The 20,884-nt window shown below is 34.9% G+C and overlaps 1 protein-coding gene across 8 annotated transcripts in view; it reads left to right on the forward strand.

Annotated features, from left to right (window-relative positions):
* Positions 1-20,884, forward strand: part of PHF14 (PHD finger protein 14) — a 199,050-nt gene that overhangs the window by 173,721 nt on the left and 4,445 nt on the right. For 3 of the 8 annotated variants that reach the window (XM_055589859.1, XM_055589860.1, XM_055589857.1), the window contains exon 18: positions 8,040-8,073. The exons of 4 other annotated variants lie outside the window; for them this stretch is intronic. In XM_055589859.1, coding sequence (XP_055445834.1) covers positions 8,040-8,073 — 34 coding nt within the window. Of the gene's footprint in view, positions 1-5,615; positions 5,770-8,039; positions 8,074-20,884 lie in introns of all 8 variants that reach the window. One more of the 8 variants, XR_008717611.1, reaches the window with a different exon arrangement.

Genomic DNA, 20,884 nt, shown 5'->3' on the forward strand with positions numbered 1-20,884 from the left:
ATATAATAGTCTGAATTTTATCAAGAGTGTAATCTGATACATGGTTCTCCCAGTAAGTTTAATCTAGGTACAGATTTTATTCTTCAAAATTATCAGCTTCATTTTGTATCGGTGTAGTAAGTGAATCTCTGATTGTAGTTATTTTTTGTTACTTTTTTTTAAAGGTTAGTTTGAAATTATTTCTAGTTCTCCCAGGTGGCACTGGTGGTAAAAAAAACCCGCCTGCCAGTGCAGGAGATGCAAAAGACTTGGTTTCAGTTGCTGGGTCGCCACGGTCCCCTGGGGGAGGAATAGCAACCCACTTCAGTATTCTTGCCTGGAGAATCCCGTGGACAGAGGAGCCTGATGGGTTAGTCCGAATTCGCAGACTCGAACACAGCATAGCACCCAAACATAAACATAAGTTTTTATACTTATATTTATCAATGATATTGCTGTTTCTGTCTGATACTTCCTTCTCCTTTCAATGTAGTCTCCTCAAAGTTAAAACTACTGTTTCATGAAAGAAAAAAATACTCAACATATTTTCTTCAAATTATCAGACGATGAGAATTACTTGTCTGTACAATTTTTGGTGGTTATCTTTTGAATATTGAGATATCAGAAATGGCAAAGTAAATGAATAATTTACTTATAGCTTCACTGTTTACTTTTACATTAGGGTTTCTTAAACTTTTTTTATTTTGATGTGGGTAGGGATTGTCTTGCATACACAGATGCTCAAGTAAGGCAAGGTTTTATTGAATTTTCTCCAAAGTATGCTACAGAGAACAGTGTTAAATTTATTATCAATACAAAATCATGAACCACAAACACACTATCCCAAACACACAAAACTGTAGATTTTTTATTTTCTCAGTAACTTTAGGTATCCTCAGATTTAAAGCTGGTACAAATACTTAATGCCCCTTTCTGTTCAAATAATGATACAAATAGCAATTATTCACTGCTCCATAATGAATCATTTTTATCTACATCTTCTGTCTGTTCCATTTATATAGAATAAATATTTATGTTTTCTCATTTTTCTCAGCTAAGAGATACAGATAAAATAGGTTTGAAGTATCAGCTATAATTCATTCTTGAAAAGAAAGGCCTTAAACTGATATTGTATGGGAGAGAAAACCATCTCAATCATTTCAGCAGCAAGCTTATAACCAAGATAACATCAGCATTTTCCTTCTTGAAAATGTAGCTTCTATATATTAAAGTAAGGAAGCAATATTTTATTAAAAATAGTATCAGAAGCTCAACTTATCATCACAAACCTTAAAGAAGATCCTGTTATGATAGGGGAAAAAATAATAGTAAGATTTTGTTTTAGTCACATGCTCACTATACAAGATTATCAAAAAACTCCTAAAATTCTAAAACAGCAACAACAAAAAAGTGAAATAAAATAAAAGTGAAAAAAATAGTTCTTATGTTAATAGTTCATATTTTTCTATTTGGACATCTCAAAGCCAAATTATTATCCTACATAAATATACAGTGATAACACAGTATTAATAGCTTAATGGCTAGTTGACTATCAAAAAAGTTATCAGCTTAAAAAATCTATAATTTTCTTTTCTGCTCATGCACATGATGTAGCCCTGTAATTTAGTACTCTTTACATATTTTTGTAATTAAATATTTTTCTAGGAGAGGAACAAGCTATATAACTCTTGATCTACATTCTAAAAATTAGAAATTAAAAAGTGTTATGTTAGAAATATTTGACATCTTTTGTGAGTTCAGCAATTTCTTGACTTTGACTTGATATTGCCTTTTCCTAATGAAAAACACAGTTTTATTGAACTATGGCCTATATACTAAAATATGTCCTTAGATAATGTTTTGAAGATGATGTGCTACAGTAATTTATAAATTAAATATATAAATTTCATTTAGCATAAATGCATTCTATAAGTATGTAACATCAATTTATTTTGACTACTACATTTTTCATATTGTTACATACCTGTTGTGTAAGGAATTAAGTGACCGGTTACTTTAGGAGCTGTGTTTTAAGTATATTAATTATTTTGTTCCCATTATGCAGGTAATATATGTTCATTATAGATAATTTGAAAAATTCAGAGAAATGGATAAAGAAAACAAAAGTCATGCCATATTTCCCAGGGATTATCATTGTTGGCATATTGGTGTATTTCTTTCTAGAGTTTTTCTTTCCTTCATTTTACAAATATTTACTGAACCTGTTGTAAAGTGTAGGGCCCAGTAATAGTTACTAGGAGCATCCTTGAAAGGGTATAACCCCTGTCCTCTTGATACTTGTAGTTTATCAGAGAATATAGACAAATGAAATGAAAACTTTGGAAGAAGTTTTGAAAGAACTCAGTGTGTTAGTCACGTCAGTCGTGTCTGACTCTTTGCAACCACGTGGACTGTAACTCACCAGGTTCCTCTGTCCATGGAATTCTCCAGGCAGGAATACTGGAGTGGGTAGCCATCCCCTTCTCCAGGCGATCTTCCTGATCCAGGATCAAACCTGGGTCTCCTACTTTCTAGTATTATTTTAGCATATTTCACTGGAAAATCTAGGCTTAAGACAGTATGTTTATGACATAGTTTCTAGGGCTTTACAGTCAAAATGAGTATTCCTCTTAGAAGAATTGTTACAAATGAACTTATTTACAAAACAGAAATAAACTCACAGACTTTGAGAACAAATTTATGGTTGCCAGGGGAAAAGATGGGAAGAAGGGATAGTTAGGAAGTTTGGGATCAACTTGTATACACTGCAATATTTAAAATAGATAACCAACAAGGTCCTACTGTTTAGCACTGGGAACTCTGCTCAGTGTTATGTGGCAGCCTGGATGGGAGGGAAGTTTGGGGGAGAGTGGATGGATACATGTATATGTATGGCTGAGTTTCTTGGCTGTCTACCTGAAACTATCACAATATTGTTAATCAGCTACACTCCAACACAAAATAAATTTTTTTAAATATGAGAATTCCTATAATAGAATATTTATATGTTACAGAATTGTATTTTGAAAGCAAATAATTTTTGTGTGATATAAGACTTTGAAACTAATACCAGAGGAGTATGAAATAGAAAATATCTTAACTCTTTCAAAAAGAATCTCTTCATTTCCTTTGAAATGTTTTAACACTTCCCAATCAAGATTTCCAGACCAATAACCTCAGATATGCAGATGACACCACCCTTATGGCAGAAAGTGAAGAAGAAATGATGAAAATGAAGAGGAGAGTGTAAAAGTTGGCTTAAAACTCAACATTCAGAAAACTAAGATCATGGCATCTGGTCTCATCATTTCGTGGCAAATAGATGGGGAAACAATAGAAACAGTGACAGACTTTATTTTGGGGGGCTCCAAAATCACTGCGGTTGGTGACTGCACCCGTGAAATTAAAGACGCTTGCTCCTTGGAAGAAAAGTTATGACTAACCTAGACAGCATTTTAAAAAGCAGAGACATTACTTTTCCAACAAAGGTCCGTCTAGTCAAGGCTATGGTTTTTCCAATAGTCATGTATGGATGTGAGAGTTGGACTATATATATATATACATATAAGAAAGCTGAGAACTGAAAAATTGATGCTTTTAAACTATGGTGTTGGAGAAGACTCTTGAGAGTCCCTTGGACTGCAGGGAGATTCAACCAGTCCATCCTAAAGGAAATCAGTCCTGAATATTCATTGGAAGGACTGATGCTGAAGCTGAAACTCCAATACTTTGGCCACCTGATGTGAAGAACTGACTCATTTGAAAAGACTGTGATGCTGGAAAGATTGAAGGCAGGAGGAAAAGGGGATGGCAAAGGATGAGATGGTTGGATGGTATCACAAACTCAATGGACATGAATTTAAACAAGCTCAGGGAGTTGGTGATGGACAGGGAAGCCTGGCATGCTGCAGTCCATGGGGTCACAACAGTTGGACACGACTGAGCAACTGAACTGAACTGATGACCCGCAAAGTCCCCTAATCTTCATGCTACATAAATGGCAACTCCTTCTCAATCTTCTTAGCTGAGTACTCTACCTGTGCCCAGTTTTATTTCCATGGCTTAGTCCATAGGACCCTTTTCTCTCTGTATGCCATTCTCTTGATGAGTGCATATAGTCTCTGTAAGTTGGAGACTTCCAGATATCTAATACTAGCCCTGAACTCTTCCCTCACGATCTAAATTCATGTATCCTGATGTTTGCCTGACATTCCCATTGGACAGCTAAAGATTGTCTCAAGTTTAATGTTGCTGAAATACAGTTTTTGTTTCCAGATCATTCTTCACTCCCATAATAGCTTACTTGTCTCTTACTCTTTCCCAACTCACCTCTACCATTTTTGTGTGCCACAAACAGGAATCAGTTCTAATTATTGTCTTTTGTTTATTCCTCAATTTCTGCCTCATAGCCTGTCCTGACTCAGAACCATGTCTGAGTCATTCCCACCACTGCTACAGTGCTCCAGGCCACCATCATTTCTGATTTGTACTGTTGCAGTTGTCTTCTGCCTTATTTTTCTATTTGCATTCTTCGCTATAACCCTATCCTTCTTGCTCTATATAGCAACCAAAATAACCTTAATGCTCAAAATCAAATTATGTTACTAGTATTAAATCCTTCAGTGGCTTCTCACTGTAAATGGAATCAGCCTAACATTGCATCTCCTGCCACATATACTGGTGTCCTACATGCTGAGCTCTTCTGTACTGTTAGGCCCTCACCCTTGTTCCCTATGCCTGTACATTCTCTTTTCACAGGCTAGTACCTGACTGGCATCTCAGCCTGAATATTACCTCTATAGTAACATTCCCTGACTGCATTATCTAAGGAAACCTGTGCTCACACACATTGTATTCTTTTCCTTTGTTTTTTTCTACTACATCAAAATGTGAAATTATCTGCTAACAGTTTATTCTGTTTCCTGTTGAAATATAAGACCTATGAGGACAAAGACATACTGTTATTTACCACTTGTTTCTCCACCTTCTGGAAAGGAACCTAGCAGATAGTGAATAGACATTTACATATTTGCAGGTTAATAAACAAGTAGAAAACACTTGTATATTACAGGTTTGAGTAATTCTTAACATTGCAGTTACTATCAGCATTGAAATACTAAAATTCTAGTTAGAAAGGAAGCAAAACTGTTCATTTTTATTCTGGTAAAAAGGAAAAGCACTTTCTCCAACCAACTTTCTCAACTTTCAAGCCTGGTTTTTGGAAATGTATTTTAACTTCTTTAATAATAATTGCTGGCTTTGTTTTGAGCACCTACTATGTTAACACATTTTATTAGTAAATGTAAACATTTTATTAGTATAATTTGCATGCATAATCATATTTCTAATCCCCAAAGTGTGTTTTTTCAGGTTAGTTTTTAGTTTTTTTTTATATTTTACATATGAGGAAGCTGAGACTGAGAGGTCATGTGCTTTTCCCAAGGTCACACCAATAGTAGGTGTCAAAGCAGGACTGGGATAGTTTTGTCTGAGGCCAGAGGTATATACATTGTCCACTGTGCTCCTGTAGATGCTTTGGATAAGAACACACAATTATTTTACAATGTAAGATCACCTTGATTCTTAGAATACCTAGGTACACACAACCTCACCAACATTTTTTCTCTTGCTTTTAGGCATGCTATATTTTTACCAGCATTTAATTTAAAATCATACTGATTAATTATGGTCAATACTGGCTCATCATGACAAACAGTTCCAGACAGCAGCTTAGAAGACTTGAATTCTGATTCCAGCTCTACTATTTAGTAGCTGTGGGATCCTGGGGAGGTCAGTTATGTGCTCTAAGAATGGCTTCTCTATCAGTAGAATAAATAGAATGGATCAAACGATCCATCCTCTAGAATACCTTCCCTTCTGTCTCTAAAATTTTATGGCTCTTTATAGAGAAAAGTGGTCTGGAAAACCTATGAAATCTATTTAACTTAGCATCTGACCTATGTGTTTAATGTAAATTGTTTATTTTAATATATTGATTTGCTCTTCTTAGAAATACACATAGCAAGCAGTATTCTTTCTTTAATCAGTCTTAAAATTTAGAGAGGTGATTAGAAGAATATGGATACAGAACATAATAGTTGTCTATTTAAATTGTTTTATTCTGTTACCTACCATTGATCTTCCTCATAAACAGAGGTGCTCATTGAATTCTGTTTATGTGTTTCAGTTGATTCTCTTGACATTTCCAGGTATAAACAAGTAGAAGTGGTTTTATCTCCTCTTACAGTTTTATACTTCATGGCATTCTCTTCTAATTGTGATGACCAGTATCTGCAAACAAGATTAAATAATAGTGGTATATTTGTCACCACCTTAACTTAGTTGGATTGTTTCTAGTTTGTAGTGCTCGTTTTTGAGCTGAAAACATGTATGTTATTTTAAGAAAGTATAACAAATAAATAAGTAAAATATAAGTGTTGAAAATAACCTGGAAGTTGTAGAAGTTTAATATGATGCCACTCATATAAAATGTTAAAATATGATATGAAAGCATACCAATGAGTGATATCTAGTTCAGCATATTGGTCACGTCTGGTAAAAAGGAAGGAAGAGGAATGTATTGGGGAAGAAATATCCAGGGGGTTTCAATAGTTATAGCTAAAAGTTATAGCTATGATTATTGCTATGTTTGCAATATTTTATAAACAAAATAATTTGACTTTCTGAAGAAACATAGAGGTGTCTGTTGACAAGGAATAGAGAAGGTAGGAGGCATAAGTTGAACTCAGTTTTACAATTCAAGTGCATAAGTTTTCTGAAAAAGGATCAGCTATTTGTTCTCCTCTCTACCCTGAACATATGCACAGCATGTAGTAGGTATTCACTTAATAATTTTTGATTGAAAGAATAGAAGAAAGAAAGAGAGGACATTCTTCATTAGTTTTCCCTGTTCCTTCTTTCTTCTTATTCTTTTATTGTGCGTGTATGCTAAGTCACTTTGGTCACATCCAACTCATTTATGACCCTATGGACTGTAGCCTACCATGCCCTCCTCCACGGGATCTTCCTGACCCAGAGATTGAACCAGCGTCTGTTTTATCTCCTGCATTGGCAGACAGGTTCTTTGCCACTAGCGCCTACACATTGTTAATTTTTTTTAAGCAAATCTTAGTTTAAATAATGATGTAGATTTATTTTGTATATTAGAAGCCCACTTTTTCTTCTGAATGTACAAAATGTGATCAAGCTTTCCATATAACTTTACAGAAAACAACATATTACTTCATATTTATTGAGCTGCTTGTGATGTATAAAATACATAATCAAATTAATTATGGGGTATACTACTTGTGTGCTGAGTCCTAACAATGATTCATGCTAGGCTACATTCAGAGGAGGCAAAATGGTATCACAGTTTCCAATGCCTGCTGTTGCTCAGTTATATTCTGCTTTATCATTCTTTTGAAATTAGATATATCATATATCAACAAGACATTTCAAACTGTGGTGAAATTCAGAGTATACAGCTTATTTTTTAATTTTAAAAGAAAATTGAAATTAAAAGGTCACACTTTATGTATTTTCTATGATAAAATGCATAATAGTATCTTTAAAAGTTAACAAAAGTAAAATCGTCTTTTAAAAATGTTTTCATATTTTAATGGTGAATTAGAGATTTGTTTCCTGGGTAACTGTTGAACACCTGTATTACGAAAATTAGCACTTTCCAAATGTTTAATGCATATGATTGAACAATATGGTTGCCACATAATGTGGCTATGAGATCATTAACTTTTATGTTTAAAAGTTATTTTATATTTAAATTTATAATTTAATTTTCCTTAAATGTTACATTTTGTCAGCTTTATATTCAATTTAATATTATACCAATATTTTCTTTTGAGACCCTTCAATTTGAACTCTCAACATTTCCAAAAACTTCCAAGAGTCCTTCACGGACCTACCTCTGTAAAGGCTTGTGATCCTTTTTCTTAAAAATAGAGACTATTTTTTCTTTCTGAGAAAGTAAGCCTTTGTGTTGATATCTGTCAAAGAATTGAGAAAGCCATGGACCTTGATAATAAATCTTCTTTACACAGGCTTATTTGAAGACAAAAGAGCAGCCATCCCAAGGTAATGGCAGAATTTCATGTTTCTCAGAAACTGTTCCTTGCAACATTTTCCCAGTACCTCTTTTTGTTCTCAACCATTTCTGTATCCTCATGAGATTTAGGAAATATAACACAACAAATCCTAATATTGTCAGAATGCTTGAAAAAATGAAAAGGCAAGTGGTATGTTTATCAGTATTTCTATAAATAATCTTGAGGGTGCACAATGGCTAAACTGTTTTGGATTTAAAGATTGCTTTTCAATCATTTCTGCAAGACAGATTTAAGATCTTTTTGTATGACTGAGCAATTAATGCGATCAGTATCTGTTGGACAAAAGATGAATTATTGGTATTTTGGAAATATAAGTGAGGTTTAAATTTACTGATCATGAGCAATTCTACTTGTCTGGAATACTGGAAGGAGAATTCTTTGGAGTCAGACAGAGCTGAGTTTAAATCCAGGTCCTCTTAGACTTTTAGGTGTGTTACCCAGGGTAGTTCTTTAATGTCTTTAATTCTCAATTTTCTGAATGGGAAATGGGGATGATAATACTTACATTGCCTGGCACTTGTGAGTATTAGATACCGCGTATGTGAAACTCTGTATTTAATAAATACTGAAAAAGTCAAAACTACTATTTATTTGTTTCCTATGCAGTTATATAGTAGGGTAGTTATTCATACAGTAAAGAGACATTGAGACTGTAATATGATAGAAATGACACTAGCTTCTGAGGGTTCTGTGGTTAGCAAGACAGAGAAAATCTGCTATCATGGAGATTACACTGTAGTGAGGGAAGACAGGTAATATATAAAATAAGCAGGTAAATGGTTATTTCATTGTGATAAGTGTTATGAAGAACAGTCTGGTTGGTGGAGGAAAGGCTGGTTCCATGTGCATGACGTCAGAGAACTCACTAAGACTGTATAACAAAAACAAAACGACTTAGGCATATAAAGTTAAAGGCACAGAGAACAGCTGGTGCCATTTGTCCAGGGATCCAAAGGAAGACCAGCATGTTTGGAGCTAACATAACCAAGTTGGAGAACTGTTGAAGATGAAGCCAGAAAGGTGGGAGGGGTCAGATTTTATAGGATTTTATAGGCCATGGCAGGAGTTTGGATTCTAGTCTAAATACAGCACTCCTGGAGGGTTTCAAGCAAAGGTGGGATGTGATAACCTCCATGCCTTACAAAAATTGCTGCCTATTATATGGAGAATCGGTTGTACAACAGTAAAATGGAAGCAGTTGATTAGGAAGGTATTAGCGTAATCCTGGCAGGAAATATGGAATGGAAATACTGAAATTGTATTATCTGTGGTAATAGAGACAACAGGAGTTGGCTCTGGAGTATGAGAGAAAGAAAAGAATCAAAGAATGACTCCTAGACTTTGTATTTGAGCAACTGAATAAATTACAGACCAAGAGAGGTATAAGGCTTTTGAGGGAGGTTGGTAGTGCTTGGGGAAAGGCAAAAAGTTTGGCTTTGTACCTGGTCTGTTTGAAGTGCTTATTTAAAAGTTCAGTGAAGATATCAAGTAGCAGTGGACATATGACCTTAAAACGTGGAATATATGCCAGGCTGAAGGTATAAATTGGCGAGTCAACATAAAATAGATGGCATTTGAGGCCCTTTAGAGCCATCTCCAGTTAAGAGTAACAGAGTTCTAAAAACATTGATAAAAGGAAGTTAAAAGAAAAAAGATATGGGGAAAATTCAGAGAACTAAGAGAAGAAAATTAACAAACATTCCAGTGTTGTATTGGTAAGGATTCTTTAACTGCAAGTAATAGAAAATGCAGCTTTTTAATATTTCATACCTTATGTTGATATATTCAGAATTAAGACTATTAGATGCTTGTAGGGTTAATTAATCTAAGATGTTTCTTTGTCTTCTGATGTTATCTGTGTGTGGACTTTAGGTTTACCTCTCCATCTTATCCTCCAGGTCTGAATGTATTTGTCATTTTTAGGACAGGGACGAGCTTCTCTGAAACTTTTAGGCTGTTCTAGTGAAATGCTCATAGCATTGTACTTTCATTGAACATGTCTTAATTGCAATTATAGTTAGTAATCATTGTTTTGGACAGAGATTAAAAGATTCATAAGGCTCAGAATCTGCCTTATATATCAGTTTTGGGTTTTTTTTCTTATTAGCACCTATCACAATAACTGACGCACAGTTGATAATCAGGGGAAAATGTATGAATGGCTTTTGTAGCTCTCTGAATGATCTTTTCAAATAGGTTTTTCAAATGTCATTTTATCAAATTTTTTTCTAATGTTTTATAGTGTTGATCATGGAATATTGCAAAATACTTTATACTTATAGAATAACTAATTGGTCATAGAAAACATCAGTTAAGTAAATACATTTTCAGGTAATGTATTTACTGATTCGGTACTTGCCACAAGGCCTACTTTTGGCAATTTGGTACTTGTAAGCTTTGTAACTGACTTGGTACTTGCCACAAGGCCTACTTTTGGCAATCATCTACAACGGTATCAGTACTTGGTTTTCATTATGGTAACGGTTTAAAGCAAAGAGTTTAAAACATTGAACACTTTTAAGAGAAAAATAGTGTTTATACAATTATTTTGAATTCAGAATGTAGAAAATGTGGCTGTTATATTTGACTCTGTCTGATATGAAGTACCACTACTAGAGAAAATTTCTGTGTGGAATTTTCTAAAATGTTTTTTTTTTTTTTTTTGAAGCAAAATTAAACTTTTTTTCACTCATGAAAAATTAATGTGCCATAGGAAATGTGTTACTTGGATGTCTAATGAGCTATTAATTTCCAATAAAACTGAGAAGATTAATGGATTCACTCTAGGGAAAATAGCATTCAACTTGAAATAGAGACATTTGCAGCAACTTAATCTGTTCCCTTGGGAGTAAAGTTTTAAAAATTCACTTTTAAGCATAAGTTTATTTCTCAAAGAGGTAGTCCTTTAATGTTGACTTAATAAAAGAATAGTCAGTGTAAGTTACATTGAGAAGCGTTTGTTTCAAAGATGCAGAATACCAATCATTGAGAATGAAGGAGGATATATTATTCTGATGCCATACCCCAACCTTAGACTATAACTCATTCTTTTAAAAAAAAAAAACAAAACTCTCCTTATATATTGTCATAGTTCAGTTTTTTCTCTTTACATTTTATGCCTGATAGACTTTAAACTATACTTTCTCCATTGTACTGTAATGATATGACTGCCTATCTACCATGTTGGGCTTCCCTGATAGCTCAGTTGGCAAAGAATCCACCTGCAGTGCAGGAGACTTGGGTTCAATCCCTGGATTGGGAAGATCTCCTGGAGAAGGGAAAGGCTATCCACTCCAGTATTCTGGCCTGGAGAATTTCATGATCTATATGGTTGTAAAGAGGCAGACACAACTCTTTCACTTTCACTTTTCTACCACATTGGCACACTGGCTCCTCTAGGTAGGAAGACATTTCATTCATCTTGTTATTTCCAGTACCTTTCGCAGTGTCTGACCCACAGTCATTGCTCAATACATTTTTGCAGGAGAAAGAAAGAAAGGATTTCTAGGAATAGAACTTATTTCAATACTTAATATTATCTTTAAAAGATAAAAATGTTTAATATGAGTCAAGGGATAAAGAGTCTTGTAAAATGAGATTATTTTACTGTTAAGAGTTGAATTTGATCCTCATGGTTCTTATTAAACTTCATGAATCCTCAAAACACTACAATGAATTTCATGTGTGAAACATAATGCAGTATCTCTGAATGATTTTGTGATTTTACTAGCAAGCAGTAAATACAGTTTACTAGTTTACAGTATGGAGTCTGTAATGAGCTGTCCATATCACAGAAATGCTGAAACTGTTACTCATAACTCTGATAACCTCTGTATATTACTTTGGTGAGAAACTTTATAGTATTTACAACATAAGTATACTTATTTCTAAATCATCTAACAAAGATCATTTGTCTGTTTGCTTATCTGTTCTTACTTTTTGTGTTGAGACAAATTTGATTTTAAAAGCGTTGCAAAAACATATACAGTAAGTATGAAGCACCCAGCTTCTTTTGATAACTTCTTATATAATAGGACAGTTATCAAGCCTAAACATCAAGTTATATAAATAACATCATTTTCATTAGGGGGGGTTTGTGTTACCTTCCACTTTCTGAATGTCTTCTACCTCTTCTCTAAAGTACCACTTTAAGATTGTGATATTACCATTTATATAAATTCTACTTCTTTCACAGTGATTTGATACATCAGATCAGATCAGTCGCTCAGTCATGTCCGACTCTTTGCAACCCCATGAATCACAGCACGCCAGGCTTCCCTGTCCCTCACCAACTCCCGGAGTTCACTCAGACTCACGTCCATCAACTCAGTGATGCCATCCAGCCATCTCATCCTCTGTCGTCCCCTTCTCCTCCTGCCCCCAATCCCTCCCAGCATCAGTCTTTTCCAATAAGTCAACTCTTCGCATCAGGTGGCCAAAGTGCTGGAGTTTCAGCTTTAGCATCATTCCTTCCAAAGAAATCCCAGGGCTGATCTCCTTCAGAATGGACTGGTTGGATCTCCTTGCAGTCCAAGGGACTCTCAAGAGTCTTCTCCAACACCACAGTTCAAAAGCATCAGTTCTTCGGCGCTCAGCCTTCTTCACAGTCCAACTCTCACATCCATACATGACCACTGGAAAAACCATAGCCTTGACTAGACGAACCTTTGTTGGCAAAGTAATGTCTCTGCTTTTGAATATGCTGTCTAGGTTGGTCATAACTTTCCTTTCAAGGAGTAAGTGTCTTTTAATTTCATGGCTGCAGTCACCATCTGTAGTGATTTTGGAGCCCAGAAAAATAAAGTGACACTGTTTCCACTGTTTCCTCATCTATTTCCCAAGAAGTGATGGGACTAGATGCCATGATCTTCGTTTTCTGAATGTTGAGCTTTAAGCCAACTTTTTCACTCTCCACTTTCACTTTCCTCAAGAGGCTTTTGATATATACATAGTCTAGGTAATATTAACTGTAGGGCTTGACTAAGCAAAAAAAACTTTTTAATTGAAGTATAATTTTTTAATTGAATATTGATTTACAATATTGTGTTAGGTTCACATGTACAGCAGAGCGATTTGGTTATACACAATAAATTTTTATGCCTTTCTATTATAGGCTATTAAAAGATATTGAATATAGTTCCCTGTGCTGTAGAGTAAATCCGTCTTGTTTATCTATTTTACAAATGGTAGTGTGTATCTGTTAATACCATACTCCTAACTTATCTTCCCCCTACCCCTTTCTCTTTTAGTAACCATAAATTTTCTATGTCTGTGAGTCTGTTTCTATTTTGTATATAAGTTCATTTGTATAGTTTTTTTTAGATTCCACAGGTTTTATCATATGGTATTCATCTTTCTCTTTCTGCCTTATTTTGCTTAGTATGATATTCTCTGGGTTCACCCATGTTGCTGCAAATGGCATTATTTCATTTTTTTTGTGGATGAGTAATATTCCATTGTATATATGTACCACTTCTTTATCCATTCATCTGTTGATGGACACTAATGTTGTTCCCATGGCTACTGTAAATAGTGCTGCTATGAGCATTAGGGTGCATGTATCTTTTCAAATTTGAGTTTTTGTCTTTTCTGGATATATGAACAGGAGTGGGATTGCTGGATCATAGGGTAACTCTATTTTTAGGTTTTTAAGGAACACATACTATTTTCCATAGTGGCTGTACCAATTTACATTCCCACCAGCAGTGTAGGAGGGTTCCCTTTTCACCAAACCCTTTTCAGCATTTAGTATTTGTAAACTTTTTCATGATAACCATTATGAACTGTGTGAGATGATACCTCAATATAGTTTTGATTGACATTTCTCTAATAATTGGCAGTGTTGAAAATCTTCTCATGTACTTGTTGGTCGTCTGTATGTCTTTGGAGAAATGTCTATTTAGGTCTTCTGCCCATTTTTTGATTGGATTGTTTGTTTTTTTTGTTACTGAGTTGTATGTTGTTGTTATTTAGTTGCTAAGTTGTATCTGACTTGTTGCAACCCTGTGGACTATAAACTGCCAGACTTCTCTGTCCATGGAATTCTGCAAGCAAGGAATGGGTTGCCATTTCCTTCTCCAAGGGTCTTCCTGATCCAGGGATAAAACCTGCATCTACTGCATTGGCAGGCCAATTCTTTACCACTGAGCCACCAGGAAACCCTGAGTTGTATGAGTTGTTTATATATTTTGGAAATCAAGCCCTTGTCAGTCACATCATTTGGAAATATTTTCTCCCAGTCCATAGGTTGTTTTTTTCATTTTGTTTATGGTTGCCTTGTGGCTCCAATGGTAAAGAATCTGCCTGCAATGCAGGACACCTCATTTCAATCCGTGGGCCAGGAAGATCCCCTGGAGAAGCGAATGGCTACCCATTCCCTTCTGGAGAATTCCATGGACAGAGAGGAGCCTGATGGGCTATAGTCCATGGGGTTGCAAAGAGCTGGAAACAACTGAGCAACTAACTCTTCTCTTTTCTTGCTGTGGAAAAGCTTATAAGTTTGATTAGGGCCCATTTGTTTATCTTTGCTTTTATTGCTTTTTGCCCTGGGAGATTGACTTAAGAAAACATTGGTACAATTTATGTCAGAGAATATTTTGCCTGTGTTCTCTTCTAAAAGTTTTATGGTGTAATGTCTTAATAAGTCTTTAAGCTACTTTGAGTTTAATTTTGTACATGGTGCGAAGGACTCTTCTAACTTGATTGATTAACATGTGGCTGTCCAGCTTTCCAAACACCACTTCCTGAAGAAAATGTCTTTCTCCATTATATATGTCACCTTTGTTGAAGAAGACTAATTGACCAAAGGTGTACGGGCTTATTTCTGTATTCTCTTTTCTTTTCCATTGATCTGTGTCTGCTTTTGTGCCAATACCATGCTGTTTTAATTACTATAGCTCTGTAGTATTGTCTGAAGTCTGGAAATGTTATACTTCCAGCTTTGTTCTTTTTTCTCAGGATTGCTTAGAACGACTTTTGCTGTGCCCCATAGATTTTGTATGGTTGTGTTTTATTGTCATCTATCTCAAGATATTTTTTATTTCCTCTTTGATTTCATCATTGACTCACTGATTTTTTAGTAACATTTTGTTTAGTCTCCATGTAATTGTTTTTTCCCCCTTGTTTCTTTCTGTGATTGATTTCTAGTTTCATGTCGTAGTTACAAAAGATATTTGAAATAATTTCCGTCCTCCTAATTTATGGAGGTTTGTTTTGTGTCCTAGAATGTAAAGGATGTATTTATCCTAGAGAATGTTCCATATGCACTTGAAAAGAATATATATTCTGCTCTTTTTAGATGTATTATCCTGTAGATCTCAATTAAGTCTGTTCTCTTCATTTAGGATCTCTGTTGCCTTATTGAATTCCCATTAGTTTGTCCCTTTATGTCTGTTATTATTTATGTATTTAAACACTTCTGTAATGGGTGCATATACACCTCTTCTTGAATTGATCTTTCTATCATTATGTAGTCTCCTTTGTCTTTCTTTATGGCCTTTGTTTTAAAGTCTGTTTTGTCTGATATGAATATTGCTACTTTTGCTTTGTCATTTCCATTTGCATGAAATACCTTTTTCTATCCCCTCGCTTTCATTTTCTTCCCTAAAGAGAATCTCTTGTAAGGAGCATATTGTAGGTTTTTGTTTTATTATCTAGTCTGCCACTCTGTGTCTTGATTGGAGAATTTAGTTCATTTACCTTTAAAGTATTTATTGATAATTACTTATTGCCATTTTAAACCTTGCTTTCCAGTTGATTCCTTTGTATTGCTTCTTCATCCCTGTCTTCTTTTTGTTTTTCTCTTGTGGTTTGATGGTTTTCTTTTCTATTATGCTATAGTTCCTTTCTTTTTGGTTTTTGTGAAGTTACTGCATGTTTTTGATTTGTGATTATCCTGGTTTTCAAGTATATTAACCCATAGCTTACCTACTTGCTTTCAACTGGTGGTCATATAAACTCAAATATTCTAAAAGATCTACATTTTTCTTACTTCCCTCCCTACATTTTATGATGTCCTATTTTATATCTTAATTTTTATCCTTTTGCTGCTCATTGTAGTTATAATTGCTTTCACAGAATTTTTTTCATTGTTTTTTATTATTAATATTTGTACTGACTTATTTAAGTAATCTTCAATCCTTTTATTTATTTGCCTTTCATGTAGATACTTCCTTCTTTTCCATTTAGTGAAGACCTTTAGATATTTCTTTTAGGATTGGTTTAGTATTCACAGAGCTAACTAACCTCTAAGTTCAGTTCAGTTCAGTCGCTCAGTCGTGTCCAACTCTTTGCGACCCCATGAACTGCAGCACCAGGCCTCCCTGTCCATCACCAACTCCCAGAGTTCACCCAAACTCATGTCCATCGACTCAGTAATGCCATCCAGCCATCTCATCCTCTGTTGTCCCCTTCTCCTTCTGCCCCCAATCCCTCCCAGCATCAGAGTCTTTTCCAATGAGTCAACTCTTTGCACTAGGTGGCCAAAGTATTGGAGTTTCAGCTTTAGCATCAGTCCTTCCAAAGAACACCCAGGACTGATCTCCTTTAGAATGGACTGGTTGGATCTCCTTGCAGTCCAAGGGACTCTCAAGAGTCTTCTCCAACACTACAGTTCAAAAGCATCAATTCTTCAGTGCTCAGCTTTCTTCACAGTCCAACTGTCACATCCATGCATGACCACTGGAAAAACCATAGCCTTGACTAACTTCTAGGGTAGCTCAAATGGTAAAGAATCTGCCTGCAATACGGGAGGTGGTGGTGGTTGGTGGTTTAGTTGCTAAGACATGTCTGACTCTTGCGACTCCATAGACTGCAGCCTGCCAGGCTCCTCTGTCTGGGATTTTCCAGGCAAGAATACTGGAGTGGATTGCCATTTCCTTCTCCAGGGGATCTTCCCAACCCAGGAATTGAAGCCAGGTCTCCTGCATTGCAGGCAAATTCTTTACCAACTGAGCTGTGAGCGAACCCATGTTCAATCCTTGGGTTGAGAGGATCCCCTGGAAAAGGGCATAGCAACCCACTCTAGTATTCTTGCTTGGAGAATTCCATGGACAGAGGAGCCTGGCAGGCTCCAGTCCATGGAGTCACAAAGAGTCAGACATGACTGAGCATCTAATACAACAATAATAAGTAAATTAAAAAAAAAAGAATTTCTCAGATAAGCAAAAACTAAAAGAATTTATTTTTATATATTTGTTAGAGCAGGTCAGGGTTTCCCTGGTGGCTCAGACAGTAAATAATCCACCTGGAAGTGCAGGAGACCTGGGTTCAATCCATGGGTTGGGAAGATCCCCTGGAGGAGGACATGGTGAACCACTTCAGTATTCTTGCCTGGAGAATCCCAATGGACACAATCCTGGTGGGCTACAGTCCATGGGGTCACAAAGAGTCGGACACAACTGAGTGACTCTCTCTCTCTCACACATACACACACAGCAGGTGAGCTCCATATCCCTCTACTCCGCCATCTTGATCTCCTCCACCAAAATCCTTTTAATATTATATATGTAAAATGCCTGCATTAAACTTCTCATCATATTGTAAAGGATAAACAAAATGCTGTCACATATTACTGAAGAAGTCACTTCTTCCACAATGGCCAATTCCAATATCAATGGTTATTGCTTATATTAATAAATATAAATATGCTACATATAAGTTTTTTCCAGCTTGTATAAGGAACTCATTTATTGCTGAATAATTTCCAGTCATAAAACAGTGCATGTGTGACTGGAAAGTTTAATGAGTCAGTCACTGATTTTTATACAACATAGAAATTTCTTAGCTGTGGAACTATTATTTTACTGATGAGCTTTTTTACCTCAAACATTTTTAGACATTATTTTTGCCTCATTTTTGCTTGATGAAATTTAATCTTGTATGTGTATGTTTAGGACAGAAAAAAATCAAACAACATAAATTTAGAAATCTCTCTTCTCCTTGAATACCTGTGGGAAAAGTAAAAATTCATATGTATTATCTTTAAATATTAGCACATTTAGGATTTTTGTAATGTTACATTTAGTAGATGATTTATGCAAAAAATACTTTCTGAAGAGCCTCTTAAAATGTTATATCTTAATATAACGTAATCTTTTAATTCATACACATTGGATTTGTGCTGTTCTCATTTGAAAATATATTGCCCCATTATAGAATTTGATTTCTAGTGTACACTTTTAAGCTTATTTCCTAGATATTAGAAGCCTACCAGAGAAGGAAAATTTATTATCTTTAAGATTATAAATTCTGCAGGGGTTATCAAACATATGCCTTATACAAGAACTCATCTGTCAGAGAAGAAAAGGATATGATTAAAATTCTAGGCCCAGCAGGTTAGCAACCTGCTAAATACCTAAAAATTCAAAGTTGTGCTTTTTTTTTCATGTTTATGGGAAGATATAAGCTTATAGAATTAGGTTTATACTCATTAAGTGTCTGCCCTAACTCACACTTACCATCCATCATTCATTTTCCTTTTTTTAACTCGATTTTGCCAGACTCTTATCTTGCACTTACTGTTTTCCATCTCCTTTTAATATGCCCTCCCCAAATGGCTGACCAGTCCTTAGGGCCTTTCTTCCCAGGTCACAGAAATTCTCTCGATCTCAAATCATACATGGGAAATCCAAAGCCTTATTTTTAATTATCCCATTTCCATGCCATCAAAAAACACCACAAGGAAGTTAAAGGTAACAAGAGAAACTAAAGATTTAGAAGGACAAACCTACTCAACTAAAGATTTAGAAGGGCAAACTTACTCAACTAGATCTCCAGAATCACAAATGGAGAGATATGATTGCTAATAAATGAAATAAATGAGATATGACATTCATATATACTCATACATGAAATTAGAAATTTATTACCATCCCTTTGGGGCTTCCCAGGTGGCACAGGGTTAAAGAATTCACCTGCCAATGCAGGAGACACAGGTTCGATCCCTGGGTCAGGAAGGTCCCCTGTAGTAGCAAATGGCAAACCTCTCCAGTATTCTTACCTGGAAACTTCCATGGACAGAGCCTGGAGAGCTACAGTCCATGGGGTCGCAAAGAGTCGGACATGACTGAGCACTCATTGTCCTTTTATGTATGTATTATACTTGCTATTAACATAAAGCCCATGAGTTTGTAATATTAGGTAGTATTACCATATTAGATAATATTACAATATTAAACAATATTTAACTATCTTTTGTTGAATCACTAAGTAGAGAAAAAGGTAGAAATTTATAAAATAGCTCGATCTTATTTAGCAACATTTATGTTTGAGCTAGGTTCACTGAGAACTTCCCAGGTTACTGTAATTTTACAGTGTAGCCCTAGACTTTCTAATTAAATATGCAACTTCTGTCATAAGAAAAAAACCTCTTTTGCTTTTTACTGTAAATTTAATTAAGCATTTCTTGTAAGTTCATTTCAGTATCTTTATCACGGCCCACTAAAGTTAGGATTCAGTTGTAAAATGGTAGACTAATTGCCTTTTGTATTAAATGAAATAAGAATCTCAAATATGCAATGTCAGGAAATTTAATTGTGGTCTTCAATTGCTTATTCAATGCATTGGAAAACTGAATGCGAGAAGTACAGAAAAAAGGGCCAAAGGTTATTAAATGTAGCACATCACACACATTTTGCACTTTACTTAATGATCCAAGTGTTTATTGCCATGAAGTAAATGCACCATTTAAAGAATTATGGTGGAATTGTAAAACGTTAAAAACTCTAATTAATTTTAGTCTGAAGCATGCAGCATGCTCGTTTTTGCCTAAAACATTTTCATTATCATCAGTATTTTTTCAGTTATTAAGATAAATTTTTCCCATTGTGCAGCACTAGCATATTTTCAGTATTAAAAGCACAATCTTAAATGCTGTTGAGAGTTACATCTGGTACATTTTAAATAAGTAAAAGAGTAATTTTTTACCACAGATTAGAGTATATTATATATTGCTTTTCTATACTTACTCTACAATTAACAGCTTAAGTGTGTCTTCATATTTTTTACTGGAAGCTGCATATATACTGCAGATTTGAAAGGGTCATAGTTAAAGCATACAGATAATTTCAACTATTAATTTGAATCTGATTATAGAAACTCTTCTGATTAAAGGAATATTTAAAATCTAGAGAAAATATCATAAGAAAATAGAAATATTTTAGTGCTTAGTTGTACTTTCTCACTTTATTTTACAGTTCCCACCATATGTCTTTGTCTGCTGCTATAAAATGAAAACAGCTGACATCATTCTCTTTGAAAACAGTCTCCCATTATGCTTTCTTATTTCTGGAAATAAAGCTTATATTTTCTGACTGTGAAAGTAATCTGTACTCAGAGTACAAATGTAAGAAAAATGCCTGGAAGCACAGACAAGAAAATAAAAAATTAATAGCATCATCATAATAAACAGTTGAGGTACTTAAGAAGGAATTTTAAGTACAAAAATGGAAAGCATAAACAATTTATTTTAGCTGTATATTTTCAATGTAGAGGCTAAAGTAACCTTGAATTTTTTTTTACATAAAATCTTTGTGCATAAATCACCCTTACTTTGAATTTAGAACACTTTCATCAAGTATTCATTTCTACTTTGTTTTTTAAATCTTTTTTTTATTTTAAATAATTTTAGACTTACCAAAACTTAGGGGTTTCCCTGGTGGCTCAGAGGGTAAAGCATCTGCCCACAATGCGGGAGACCTGGGTTCGATCCCTGGGTTGGGAATATCCCCTGGAGAAGAAAATGGCAACCCACGCCAGTATTTTTGCCTGGAGAATCCCAT

Source organism: Bubalus kerabau, chromosome 8 (assembly GCF_029407905.1).
Source record: "Bubalus kerabau isolate K-KA32 ecotype Philippines breed swamp buffalo chromosome 8, PCC_UOA_SB_1v2, whole genome shotgun sequence".
NCBI lineage: Eukaryota > Metazoa > Chordata > Mammalia > Artiodactyla > Bovidae > Bubalus > Bubalus kerabau.